The sequence below is a fragment of the Colossoma macropomum genome, unplaced genomic scaffold (genome assembly GCF_904425465.1).
Source record: "Colossoma macropomum unplaced genomic scaffold, Colossoma_macropomum, whole genome shotgun sequence".
Classification (NCBI taxonomy): Eukaryota; Metazoa; Chordata; class Actinopteri; order Characiformes; family Serrasalmidae; genus Colossoma; species Colossoma macropomum.
This window is the reverse complement of record NW_023494791.1, coordinates 25,136,613-25,151,031: the sequence shown is the minus strand read 5'-3', so window position 1 is coordinate 25,151,031 and position 14,419 is coordinate 25,136,613. Positions and strand designations below refer to the sequence as shown.

General features: G+C 37.8%; 1 protein-coding gene across 1 annotated transcript in view; it reads right to left on the bottom strand.

The window, feature by feature from the left end:
• Window positions 1-989: 989 nt before the first annotated feature.
• LOC118810061 (cilia- and flagella-associated protein 46) overlaps window positions 990-14,419 on the bottom strand; it is a 64,175-nt gene continuing 50,745 nt past the window's right edge. Inside the window, 9 exon segments of the mRNA XM_036573579.1 lie at window positions 990-1,239; window positions 1,383-1,481; window positions 2,083-2,219; window positions 2,420-2,501; window positions 4,756-4,868; window positions 4,986-5,088; window positions 8,157-8,192; window positions 9,284-9,344; window positions 9,771-9,850. Of these exon segments, the coding sequence (XP_036429472.1) occupies window positions 1,139-1,239; window positions 1,383-1,481; window positions 2,083-2,219; window positions 2,420-2,501; window positions 4,756-4,868; window positions 4,986-5,088; window positions 8,157-8,192; window positions 9,284-9,344; window positions 9,771-9,850 (812 nt within the window). The 3' untranslated portion in view covers window positions 990-1,138.

The following is a 14,419-nucleotide window of genomic DNA, read 5'->3' as shown; positions in this document are numbered from 1 at the left end:
TGTGGAGCAGTTTGCTTCATGTTTCTTTTAAGGCCTATAACCACACGTTGTTTTTTAAAATTAGAATGCATTGCAGGGTTTGATCACTCAAACACTTGTACACTGCACATAAACATAACTGTTATACAGCAGTTCTTACCTGATGAATTGCTTTCTGATGGGTTTTTAGGCTTATTCATGACTCCTGACTCAGTCCTGCACTCTTGTGCTTTGCTTTGGGAGAGATGGCTCTTGACGTTTGCGTTCTTCTGTGATAAGAGCTCTGTCTCTCGAGCTCGTCTCCATGCAATCATATAGCGTTACAGAGATGAGACAAGGTGACCCATAGATACAAGATAAGAGCTGAGCACAGGGCAACAAACAAAGCAGAGGAGGGCCTATAATACCAGTCACTAGCATTTATCTGTGTTTAACACACAAACACACACACACACAAAATCAAATACGTAAAAATCCAAATCAATATGAATTACTGTTACAGTGCCAGCATCTTCCGCAAGTTGGGGCTGTATGATATAGAGAGGTACAGAGATAATAACCCACATACTGACACATACTGACATGAAACAAGCACATATGTTAGTCTATTAAGAGAAAATGTGGCAACCCACATGCCTCCACAGCCACCTTTAAAACAGTAATATACCCATTTTAAAAAAATGCTGTAAATCCTTCTATAAGCTTAAGCAAACAGACCTGTAATTCTGTTTAATAGAACAGGGATCAACTCAAATGCAGTCCAGCTTTGACATGGCCATGGCTTTAAAATCTACTTTATTAAATTATTTGCTGAATGTCCCATAAGCACAAACACTCTCCCAGAAACCTTTTGGGTAGGATATAGGTGACTGAAAGAAACTTTTTCATCTCCTCTAAAATGGTCTGAAGCACTGTGGTCAAAGTCTACTGAAAGATTATTTTTTATTGAGAGTAATAAAATGAGTAGATCAAATTAAAAAAGAGGGGGAAAGCTGAATACAATAATAACTCTGGGAAAATAATAACAACAACTCTTATTAGGTATGTGTTTGTTTGTGTCAATGTTTTGACCCAGGGGCAATAGCATTATTAGACTATTTTCAACATTCCTTGCAGTGGTCTATGTCCTCTGAGTTAAATCCCAAACAGCCCCAGAGGGTCAGGTAACGACTAAATTAGGTAGTCCATAGATGATGAAGTTGAGAGCAGAGGGTGAACCCCAGCTTAGTACACTGTCCACATCAACAGGACACGTTGCCACTGGGGGAAAGAGAAAAAGGCATATGAGCACTGAAGGATTTGTAAAAAAAATGATAAATAATCTAGAATTTTATTATCAGCTGAGACACACTCATCAACTGAACACTGAAAACATTTGCACTCAACCACAGAAGCATTCTAACCTCTCTGGCTCAGAGCGTTTACTTCTCTTTCAGTAAGACGGGAGCTCCTCCTCAAAGTGTCGACAGACTGGCCAGATGACAGTCCTTCTTTCAGGAGATCTATATAAGAGGGATATACACACACATAAACACTCATTAAAAAGAAATTTCACCATTTTTTTTTAAATTTCAGCATAATTAAATCGCTAAGATGTAAAATATTCAGAGTGGTTTGATGCAAAATGCCCTGTTCTAGAAAAACATACCAAGTTTACAGAACTGTTCACAGTAATAGTGATTGGAATCAGATGTCTGAAGAGGTTAATACCTTAAAAGGTACCTCACAGAATGTAATTACATGAAATGGTTATAATACAATGCCTGGGAGATTGTTTTAGGAAAGTTTTTGTATAAAACCTTTTTTAAACCCATCCATGGTGGGGAGGTACATGAAGAGCAGTGTAAGACAAAATATTCCAAAATACAAAAACTAAACATTTCAAATTAAACTACTCTTCATGACTGTTTACATCTCAACCACTGAATCATGCAGAAATTTGTATAAAATTGAATAGAATCTGTTTGTGAACTTGATGCAAGTACGCCTTTTAAACTTTTAAGTATGGGTATGTGTGTCTGTGTGGGTGTGTGAAAGTGCCTTTGAGTTTCACTATGTGCGTGTGTTGGCATATGTATCTACCCCAACATGTAAAAGACCTACTCTCCATGATGACTTCCATATTTTGAGCGTTAGTCTTGGCGCTGCTGGACCACTGGTTGAGCATTACAGAATGAACTCCACAGAGAGTGAGCAGATACACACACTGTAACGGAGACTCCAGAGCCAAGAGGGCCTTACTGCATAGCCGAAACACAAGGACAGAGACAACGGGGTGATCAAGCCTGCTAGTGGGCATTTCATCATAACATATGTTACCAATTAACATTATACCAATTAAGAATGGAGCACATGTGCGCTCTATAAGCCTTAAGGAGTTAGTGACGGGTACTTGAAGTTATAAAATATTACACAGATGGCACAATGTGCATGTTCTCACCTTTTTTGGACATCCTGTTGAGACTGACGAAGCATACTAGTGTTGTTCTGAACCAGGTCAAAGAGGATAGCCATCTGGCATTCTGTAGAAGAAGTGTAGTGTAAACAACAGGGAGATACAGTGCAGGCAACCCTGAGCTTGTTTAAACTGTGCAACTTTGTACCACACTGTAAGTTAAAATTCATGCTGCATAACTACAATGACAAAGATGGTATGATCCATACTAAAGACTTCTTGCGTTCTTCTGTGCCGTATCCACCCATTTTCACAAAGCTTCTTAGAGTAGAAGTTCTAGTTCAGAATCAGATTCATGTCTTAATTATGATGATCTTATGGACAAGAACATATCCTAGATCAGTGCTCCTATTTTGGGATACACTGTGAATATGGGCCATGCTCTCCTGTTTTTTTTTTTTAAACCTAAGGCTACAAGGCTATGGCCTGCTCCAAAGCTTCTAAAGCCATGTAAAAACAATAATGAATGCAAAGTTGGTAGGCTACATGGGATAGTCCATGTGGTAAGATCAGTTGATAATAATGAACTAATTCGTAGAAAAATCTATAACTGGCAACATCTAGAGGCAAAATTGCCTGTCTACACAGTTTACCACAGTAAACACAAGTGTGTTAAGGCCTTTATGTTCTAAATGGAGAACTAACAAAACTGCTTGGGAGAGCAGTTCTGCTCTATTCCTCAGTGAAAATTCACAGCAAAAGCTTTTTTCATCTGATGGCCATTAAAATAATAGGGCCACAAGCTGCATCTTAACCTCAGGGTGAATGAAAACGCTTAAAATGTACAATAAGCCCTGTTCTGATTCTAGTGTGACTATCACAAGAGTATATTGCCAAAGGCCAAGAAGAGTCTACAGGGTAACATGACTAAAAGAACTTTGGATTTGTTTAGTTATCCATTGCTTACTGTTCAAGTACACAAGTCTCTTCCAAAATGGAGAGGAAAGTGCACTTTTCTGATGAGATACTTCTGTTAATTTGCCTGGGATCTTCCATTTTCACCGAGCATATATACGTGTGTAGAATGATGCAACTATGTTAGATGAATCCACTAAAAGGCCTGCTTTCACTCAGCTCAACTTCCAGGAATCTGCATCTGTATAACTTCCCTATTGAAAAATTATTCAAATGATTATGAGGCCAGCAGACTCTCTACAACATTTTAAATTGAAAGACACAGAGTTGCATACTAAAAAAGCTCACAAAAGTAAATAATCTAAAACAAGACCGTACAAGAGATGACCATGTTACTTTTGTTCTTTTTAATATTCCAATAGGGGGTCTCTTGTGTGTTGACTCTTCTATCTTCATGTCAATATCCACCAACGCAATATTAAAAAAAAAAAAAATTAAATCCCCTTCAAGCATTCCCCACAAAATGCTTTTGTCAATATCCACCTGAACTGAATGTTTAACTAAATAAGTTCAATAGAGTCTCAAATGTGCTCTGGCCAAACCTGTTTATCACCTATCTGCATCAACAGATGGTCTTCAACATGAATGTGGGAAAGTGATAGAATCCCTAAGACTTTATTATGGAGGTTTTCTAACACAAGGGTTTTTCTATGTATGCAATCTCAAGGCACATGAATGATTAATGTGCTTAAATAGCTTAATGTCTACTGCTCCATTTCATACTTATGTAAGTCTGGCAGGCCTATTTCACTTTTAATCAGAAATTTCCTTTTGATGCTATAAAATCACTCTGTTGTGTAAGAGGAAACCACTCCACATACTCTCAGGGCCTGTTCCATCTCCCAATTTAATGATAATATTATTTTCACTGCTGATCATGCGCAACTGAGTTGTAAAATGACTAAAATTCTAATAAATTAGTAAATTCATTTTTAAAATTAACTTTTATTCACTCACAACCACAGTCTCTGTGGGTGAACAGCTCTGTGTCTGTTCCATTTTAAAAATAGTTTGGTTGTTCCGATAAGGGCTTTGACATACTTGAGGGCACAGTTAACAAGGAAATCATACAAATTTACATGCTGTGATAGCCACAAATAGGACTTAACTGTTGTTTTGTGTCATTTCTCTGACAAAACAACAAGGAATAGGCCTTAAAAATATGACTGCTTACAATATATTAAAATGCATCCAGAATAACTGTTACATCATATGATATGAAAGCATGGGGCAGCTTTTATTTATACTCTATTAGACCACTTCAGCACTAATTTCACCACAGTAAACCTGATAATTTATAAGGAGTAAAAAAATGGGTAAAATACCTACATGCATTTAGCATTTGACTTGAAATACAGAGCTGGCATAATCTTCACAGACTGAAAGAAAAACAGAAGGGGACATACCGGTCAGGTTGAGGGTGACTAGCCTGGCAGGTGAAATGTGGGAGAGAAAGCGCTCTGTGCCATAGAAGATGAAAGAACTGCAGTTTGCCAGCAGAGGCTCCAGTTCTGCAGGACTGAAAGAGATCACCAGCATGATATAAATCGTTACAGAGAGCAAACATCAGAAAGGTGTGGTAAGTTTGGGTAAGTGGCAGTGCATGCTTGTGTGTGGCCAAAAGGTGAACCTTCACCTGCAGACATGCTCACTGTCAATGATCCCATCCCAGAGAGGTGTGAACTGCTGTGAGTACATCTCTAGAGTTTTCCTCATTCTCTCTGCTGGACTGCTCCATTCTGCAGGATGGAAAACCCATCAAACAATAGAATGAAATTCCACTTATTCCTGCCATTTACACACAATATGTATTACCATTCCCATAACAAATTAATGAAACGGGAATGTAGTTTATGATGCCGATCCAGAGGTGGATCTAGTTTTAACTGCCTGGCTTTTCTTGTTAGCTCGAACCAGCAGCAAATGTGGGCAGGACTTCTACTCTCTATACCTGAATTACCCATCTCTGCACAGATCAGTGGTTTTTAATCTTGGTCATGGAGAACCACTGCCTTGCATAGTTTACTGTTCCCCCAGTGGAACACACAGTTCAAATCAGGAAAAGTTTATTATTTATCTGATAAATGGAATCTGATGGGTGGAAAGAAAAATAAGGAAGAAATACACAATTAAAAGGACGACTTCACTGGCAAAATCTTTCCTGTAAGATCAGGCATTAGAGGGCAGATCACTAAAGCACCACTAACTAGACATGTACTGTCTTTTATGGAAAGTATTCATTTCATTTCGGGTAACGGTTTCCCCAACCCATTCACTAGTTAAGCTAAGATCAGCCTAGCACCCAATGATCTTCAGAGACCAGAAGTGGCCAAGCCCAGGAGACCCAGAACAGATTAAGAATTTTTCAGAATATAAAAATAAAAAGAAGAAATCAGATGAAATTTGTTTGTAGTTCATTGTACTTTTACTAACATTCATTATACATGACTTTATAGTCCAGCTTTGTACTGTAATGTTTGGAAGCAAATGAGAGTGAGGTTATTCTCTGTCCCTTCTTCTCTAAAATTTATTTAGAATCACCAGCTAAAGTCAACTGAATATTAACCAAACAACATACATACATTTTTATTATTAAGTAAAATAAAATAAAAAATGTAATAATAACAACAACAACATTCCAATCTGCCCTGAGAGGATGTCTGAATTGTGGAAACAACCAACTAACATCGACAAAAAAATAAAGCCCATTTAAGCCATCATGGTAAGAATCAACTAGATCCTTAACCTTCGTACAGAATAAAACAGTCCTTTCTTTGCACGTTTAAATTTTATTTAAACGTGCAAAGAAAGGACTGTTTTATTCTGTATGAAGGTTTTGTTGATATTCAATTCTGATAGAAAAAAATTTCAGTTTCCAGTTACCTCAGACAAAGGCACTCGGCTGGTCTCGAGAACAATTTCTAGTCCGGCTTACCCTGAGACCAAGACACGACTGAGTCCAAACAATGTTGAGACCGGTACAAGACTGAGACTCGATTTCTACAACACTACTTCAGACTGCATGCAGACATCAAAGCCAGGTAAGTACAAAATGGTTTAATAAAATGTTTGGGAAATGTTTTTCAAAGGGGAATTATCCATTTAAAATCTCCATGCAGAGTTTAGGCCCAAGTGCATGATGGTAGTTGAAGATAGGGAGGGTGGTGTGTCATGGTCAGACCCCACTCGACTGAGTTTTTCCAACAGAGCATTAATCATAGTGAGAGGTCTCCTGGGCTCAGGCAGTTTTCTGCAGTAAAACCACTGCACCACTGCAGGCACCTCACATAAAAGTGCTGCAGACATGGTACTATAAATCCAGCTAGGCGCAGGACTACCATTGTCCTATGACATTTTCAATTACAGCAAGGGCAAGAAGAGGTCAATCAACATAAACATGAGCCCAACTAAATCCATACAAGCTACTATTCTATTAGTCATTTAAGCTTCCAGTAGTTGTGTTCTTTACAGCCAGCACTGTCTGATGAGGCAGTCAGGACAGAATGAGATAGCATAAGGATTCCTAAACGAAATGTGCTTCATATATTCACAGTGGCAAAGTAATGGTATATAATTTAATGGAATGAATCACTTCATTGTAATTCCTCAGAGAAGTGTGTTCCATCAAGGCTTGCAAGAACAAAGAGTCCCTGAGGACTTGGATGAACAATCCAGCTAGTGGACTAGATCATTTGTGGTTTGTGTGGTTTGCACAAATGGCAGGAGCTTTAAGGGAATTCCTCATTAATGGGAGCTCAAATCTGTCCCCTGAGTCCAATACAATTGTCTATCATGATTGGAGGGAGGCTGTGTTTATAGTTCAAGCCAAACAATGATTTAAAAGGTTGGTCAAGCCTCTCAAAGTAGTAAAAAGCATGCTATCATGTGAGATCCCCAAGAATTTTTTAACTCTTCTTCAGAATCAGAATTATGCTGTTTGTTGCAGAGTGTTTGGTTGATGTGCTATGTGTAATGCATGGTTTCTGTCGTTGAACATCATCTCCAAAACCAAAAAAAAAAAGCCCTAAACCAAGCAGGATTAAGGACATCACGACCAGTACATGCAACCACACAATCAAAGTTCAGTTAAACTTTTCAGAGTCCTTAGTTTGAGCAAGTATGGGAGTAGATATAATCAATTTTCACATAGGTAAACTATGGTTCTTTCTGCAACATGTAATATTTACACACAGCTCATTATATAAAAAGTATAAACATTTTGCTTCAAATATCTCACTGGAGCATCAAGGGGACATTATGAACAACCCAAAATACATCAGTAATGGGCACATTACCATAAGTGATCTTTTCTTAGCCGTGAAGCATGAGTTCTGTTTATAGTGTTCCAGCAATTCTACAACATGTTGCAAATGAACATAAATGTACTGCCAGATTGTGAAAACAAATTCAGAACACTACTGAGGGATTATGTAAATTTATTTAATAACACCACAGTTTGTTATGTCTCTTAGAAATTACTGTAGAGTCATTAGAAACGAAAGAAACACTGAGATACAACTAATAGAACTAATAACAATGAATTAACTAATATTCAAAAAACTTTCTCAGGCATCGACAACACTCAAATTGTGAAGAAGGTTCTCATTCTCCCAGCTCTGAAATAGTTAAGGGCACCTCATAAATTTTACATCTCATGAAACTTCTCACTAATGATAAAAGGCTGACCTGGCAGACAAGCTGGACAACCTCTGGGTAGTTGATAGCAGTTACATAATATTAGCTCATATGTGGAGCATACTGGTTCTTAACAGCTTCACCAAGAAAAAAAAAAACTGATTGTACTTACCACAGTCTCCCCCATCATTGTGCAGATCAACAACATCTGAACATGTGTTAAAGAATTATTAATGGTGGATAAAACTGGAATTCATCTTCATTACCAAACTCAAATTACATAAACAGTACAGGCAAAAGTCAGAGACCATTCTTCTTCTGTATTTCAATTCCAGTCAGTGGTCATTAAGTACAGGATTTTGCAGATGTTTCTGAAGAGTTTAGAAATAAGATGATTCACTTGTACACTGAAAGATAAAGTCAAAGAAAAACAAATGAGCAAACAGGTGCTTCCAAACTTAGCCTCCAAAATTATTAAAGGATATAGCGAAAATGGGACTCCTAATAACCATGCAAGACCTGGCAGACCACCAAAACTGTCACCATCAGATCAACAGTACTTGAAACTTTTATGAGAGAGAGAAAATCAAGTTTCACTCTTGCTTCAGATTTTAAAAAATCCACAGGTGTTTCTGTTCATCCATCTACTGTGAAAAGACGACTCAATGCTATGGGTCTGAAAGGTTGCGTAGCCAAAAAAAAAAAAAAGAATGTTTGCAAATCAGTCAAAGAAACTGCTGGTGTTGTCGGAACAATGGACTGGCCACCCCAGACCTAGGCATCATTGAATGTGTTTGGGATTACTTGGATCATGAGAAGCGGAAAATGCAACTAACTTCTCAGACTGAACTTTGGAGATGTGATAGAACTTCCCTGAAGATTTCTTTGAAAACATGTGTCACAAAAAGAATGAAAGCTGTAATAAAGACATAGGGTGGAGACACTTAATAAATCTCATATATCGTTGTTGAGGCTTCTGTGTAAATTTCCGGTAAGTATCTGTGTTTTCTGCTTCTTTTTCCCCAATGCTGAAAAAAGAATGGGTTGCACTAAATAGCGATTATAAATAAATACTTACATAAAAATCAATAAAGGGTCTCTGACTTTTGCACAGTAGATCCTACAAGATTATCAGTCATGACAGCACAAAATAAAACTGTAAGAATCATGGAGCTGGATAGGTAACATGAGTAAGAAGAGTACTATAGCAAAATATGCTCCTGGAGCAAAAGAAGTTCAGGTACAACATGTCAAAATGACATAATGCCACAGTGAGCCCATAGAAAAGAGTGAGGATACATTTGAAGTTGTGTGTGTCCACCGGGAGAGTGTTTGGAGGTAAGATACGGTTTACTGGTACCTGCATGAGAAAAACCAATGACATTAATAATTACAACTTCCTCAAAGGCCAGGCATGTACGAAATTTCACCTATAAATTGAAATGACTGCAGACACACCGTAAGAGAATTAGCTAAACTCTTCAGCATTTGGGAGAAAGCAGAGAGAATGAGTTAGAATCTGAAAAGTAAAAAGGGCATCTAGCAGGAAGGTACAGACACAGGAAAGAGGCAAAGCGCGGGGATCCGTTCATGATGACAGGAAAGAAAAATGACTGGGCACCCAAACACACAGTATCATTAGGGAAAACAAATTATGTAACTGATTGAGAGAGGCTGAGTTAAAAGCAGAGGAAGGGTCAGTTAAATAATTGACTGCTGTGAGGACAGGTGAAAGTAATATTCCACTGCTCTATCAGCTGCTGCCAGATTCATTTAGTTGACTCACCACTTTGATGGCTTTGCTTTGATCTCCTTTCCCCTTGACTGGCTTTCCACCTTTGGTCTCCTTTTTATTGTCACTTTCAACTGTCATCAACAGGAAGTAGTGTTAGAACAGGAAATGACCATCTGACTGAGGATTTTAAATGACACAGCATTAGCCCTGTCTGAAACCAACAACTACAACAAACCCCAAATCTAACTCCACCTCTAAAACAGCAAATGACCTTTAGCTTCAGTGACTAAGTAAAAGTTTGTTTGTTGTTGTGCTGTAGTGCGTGCCAGCCAAGGCATTCATCTGCAAATTCAACAAAGAGCAGAGAATATTCACACATCAATGAGTCCAAAATTCATGTGGTATGGACTGAGGATGTGGGTGAATAAAGGGGAGAAGAAAAAGAACTTCAAATACTCACAGCACTTTGAAATAAAACATGAAGGAAAATGCACTGTGTCAACCAAAAACATTTCATTGCTAAAATAAGCTTTTTATTCCACACTGTAATTCATCCAGCAATTTTCAAGCAAAATACTGCATCGAATAACAAACAGCCCCTTCGGTGTGCAGCTCTGGGCCCTATGTCTTCCTGACATAATGGTAAACTATAGAAGTCAAAATTATGGTAATGGAGGTCCAAGGTAACAAAGTTAGTTTCTTCTGTTCCTAAAAGTATTCCCACAGCTGTTCTACTGAAGCAAAACATATCATGGATGTAAATGTATGCACTTATGTTTATAATTACAAGTCCACACATGTACACGTGCATGCATAAACACACACCCACTCTCAAACGCCTTGACATCAGCATTGCCTTTCTGTCCGATCTGCTGCTGCAGCAGGTGTTTGGTATTCACTCATGCACTTGACACATTCGTTTGAATCTAATCTGTGCTCACTGGGGGTGGTGAGGGGGTGAGGTGGTGGTGGGTTCACTAAATGATCCAACCTTTGGAAAAGCATGCATGATCACATTTGAATAAAAAAGTACAATATCATCCATTTGCATATATCATCTACAAGAACTTCCAAAGATGCTGGGGTGCAGAAGCTGACTAATAATCAGTAGTCTTCACATTTATTATAAATCTGATGTTTTTCTGTAGAAACAATTTATCTCCTATATTGCCATAATGCTCAAGGGGTATGGAAGTTATTAGAGAGACTGAACTCTGAGCATCCAGTTATACTGAACAGAGGGTGACAGGTTACATGTAGGGTTGTCAGGGCCAGAACGAGGGCAATGCTGAACAGCAATTGCCAAGAGTGTCAGCTAGAGGCACCATTCTGCTGCCAGTTTATGATGCCCTTTGTATTCTTAAGCTATAGACTATGGTATAATTAGTTGAATAACCTGTTAAAGAAGCTATACAAGTAAAATGAAGTGGTGCTCAAACCAGGTGTTGCGAGAAAAGAAAATGCTCGCCCTAAACAACAAAACCCCTCTAACTTCACACCCTAACAGTACTGTCATACACAAAATTCTGGGTACTCCTGGTCAAATTACACACTTTGTTAAATTTTTAAGCAAACATAAGTTAACACATCCTCTACAGAGAACATTGTAGCCTGTTCAAAACATTTTATTTTATTTTATTTTTTTTAAATATATTAAACTCAGCAAATTAATAGGAACTGTACACTAAATGAGCAGAAAAGGCTATATTATGGGTACTCTCTGTATAGGATATTTAACTTATTTTCTCTTAAAAGAAAAACAAAAAACAAAAAACAAAAAATGTAATTTGACCGAGGGTATTTTGGCATATGACTGTATGTACAGTCCTTTTTTCCCCTTATGTCCTTGAGAAATATAAATTTCTCCTGATTGGATGCTTCATTATTCATATAGCCTAACTTTGGACACTGGCCATAGTAAAACAGTTGTTGATGTTTTTAGCCTGTTATTGGATGGTGTCGATAGGGTAATATATTGTTATATTTTGGTACCAAGTGAAATGGCTTTGGTACCAAGTGAAAAATCCTCTACTTTGTGGAAGTGATTAGGGGTGGTACTCACAGATTTGCCTGGGGCATCAGACTGGCATGTATCAGCCCTGAGTATTGCAGGCCGGTCTCCCCTGATCCATCAGCTACATTCCACTTATAGTGCTTAATCATAATATTACCAAACCTTACTTTATTATAAGTGATGAATTCCAAAGATTAGGTCTATAATCATCCATGGTATAGGAATCCATGTTATTAAGTTTTGACAAAAAGTAAAAGCAGGACTCATGATGACCTAAATGCTGTGTTACCCTGTCACATAGAGCTGAAGAAGATAAACGTTTCCCTTGAGCTTCATCAACCCACAGCCTACCAATCACACTGAGCTCACACACCGTCTGGAGTCATGTAGTACAGCACCGTTTGGGTCCCAGATATACTCAGTGACCCAGTTAACAGTTATCTCTCTCTCTCTTACTATCTGATTATATGCAAGATTAAGTTAAAGTGTTGAAGGTGATGTAATGGTGCCAGAGTGGAGAAGCCACCCAGTATGTTTCAGATTAAGTGCACTAATAATGCTGTACTCATATCTTTAAAAGAATTAAGCCTACTCCTTTCTGTAATGCTTTCAATTAAGAGTTTTTTTTTAACCAGGTTTCATTCCTATTTACAGAAAATCATTTTAATTTCCTTTCAATAAATAGGACAAATATTTCCGCTTATTTTACCCAAATCTAATAGTACATTTCCCAATTCTCAGCCTTTGATGAGTCAAAGCGTACACTTCTCAAGTAAATGCGGGTGAGGACATTTCATTTTTAATTTGACAATTTACACGCACAAGGGGCACATGAGTCGGAAAGGAATAAATTAATTACACAAATAAAATTTAAAACCAGTCCTCCAGTCCCACATACACAGAGGCACATTTGAATTTTAAAAGAGATTATGAGGATGTAAATCCTGACTGTGCAATTCCTATTAGAGGACTCCCATTAGCATGGCATTTTTATTAGGGGCTTTGTGAACAAGGAGGTGGGAGGTAGAAAGATTAACAGGCTTCAGATGGAAATACCTCAGGATGCATTTAGACTTTCCTAAAATACTTCCTGACTTCTGCCACCCACAGTCATGATGTAAGATGTTCTTTTGCTTGTTCTTAATACAGTAAAGTCACAGTGAAGACTGACACTATACAAGTAACTAGCTTCAAACAAACTGGAATCTTTGGGGCATTTCTGTTAGCAAAGTCTGAGTGTAAATATGACAGCTTTGTCTAAGTGAGAGTCCTTCTTCTGTTTCAGACATAGCAGGGTGAAACCAAGATGCTAACCCATCTAATATGTAATAAATTTGCATGGATTCTTCTATAACCTGACATCTCCAACAGCAGTAGGGTTAGCCCTTAGGACAGCTAATCATACACAACACCCTAAAAGAGATTTCCAGTCAAACTCCAACTCACATATCATTATCACATGTGGAATATCACCTTCCCTAGAACATTCCACTTTCTGGGCATGTCTTGAGGTTGTAAAGTTTTGGAATCTCATACATTCTGTTTTACCTGATCTAATCAAAATTAACATATGTAATCCATGTTTATGTCCCACAAAATTACAATTCACATCTTGGTTTAACGTTAATACAAAGTACAATATTATTTGCTGGCTTTACTTCTGTAATGAAAACAATTTTACACAATTGGATTCATTTGCAATCATTCTGGATATTAAATGTATATAAAATTAATGAACCTTGAATGTACAAAAACACAACAGGTGATGCATGTACAACCCTGTTTCCAAAAGAGTTGGGATGCTGTGCAAAATGTACATAAAAACAGAAAGGAACGATGTGCAAATTATTTACACCCTATATTTAATTGTAAATAGTACAAAGACACCATATCAAATCTTGTAACTGAGAATGTTTTTTTAATATGCCCATTTTAAATTTTATGCCAGCAACATGTTTCAAAAAAGCTGAGACAGGGACAAAAAACACAGGTAATGCTAAAAACACATGGTTCAAACATCTCACAGGAGGGAAAAGGAGTCTTTCAGAAGTAAAGATGGGATGGGTCCCACCACTCTGTGAAAGACTGCGTGGGCAAATAGTGCAACAATTCAAAAATAACATTTCTCAGTGTAAAATAGCATAAATGATGGTACGTAACATAATTAAAAGATTCAGAGAATCCAGAGAAAATTCTGTACACAAGGGACAAGGCCAAAACTCAATACTGGCCGTGATCTTTGGGCCCTCAGGTGGCATTTCATTAACAGCAGATACGATTCTGTGGAAATTACTGCATGGGCTCAGCAAATACTTCTGAAAATGCAAGTTAAAACTCTACCATGAAAAGAAGGAACCATATATAAACAGCATCTAGAAATGTTGCTGCCTTCTCTGGGCACAAGTTCATTTATGATGGACTTGTGCCCAGTGGTCCGACAAATCAAATTTTGAAATTCTTTTTGAAAATCACAGACACTGTGTCCTCTGGTCTAAAGAAGAGAGGGACCATCCAGCTTGTTATCAGCACACAGTTTAAAAGACAGTATCTGGGATGGTATAGGGATGCATTAGTGCACATGGCATGGGTGACTTGCACATCTGTAAAGGCACCATTAATGCTGAATGATATATACAGGATTTGGAGAAACATGCTGCCATCCAGATGACGTCTTTTTCAGGGAAGC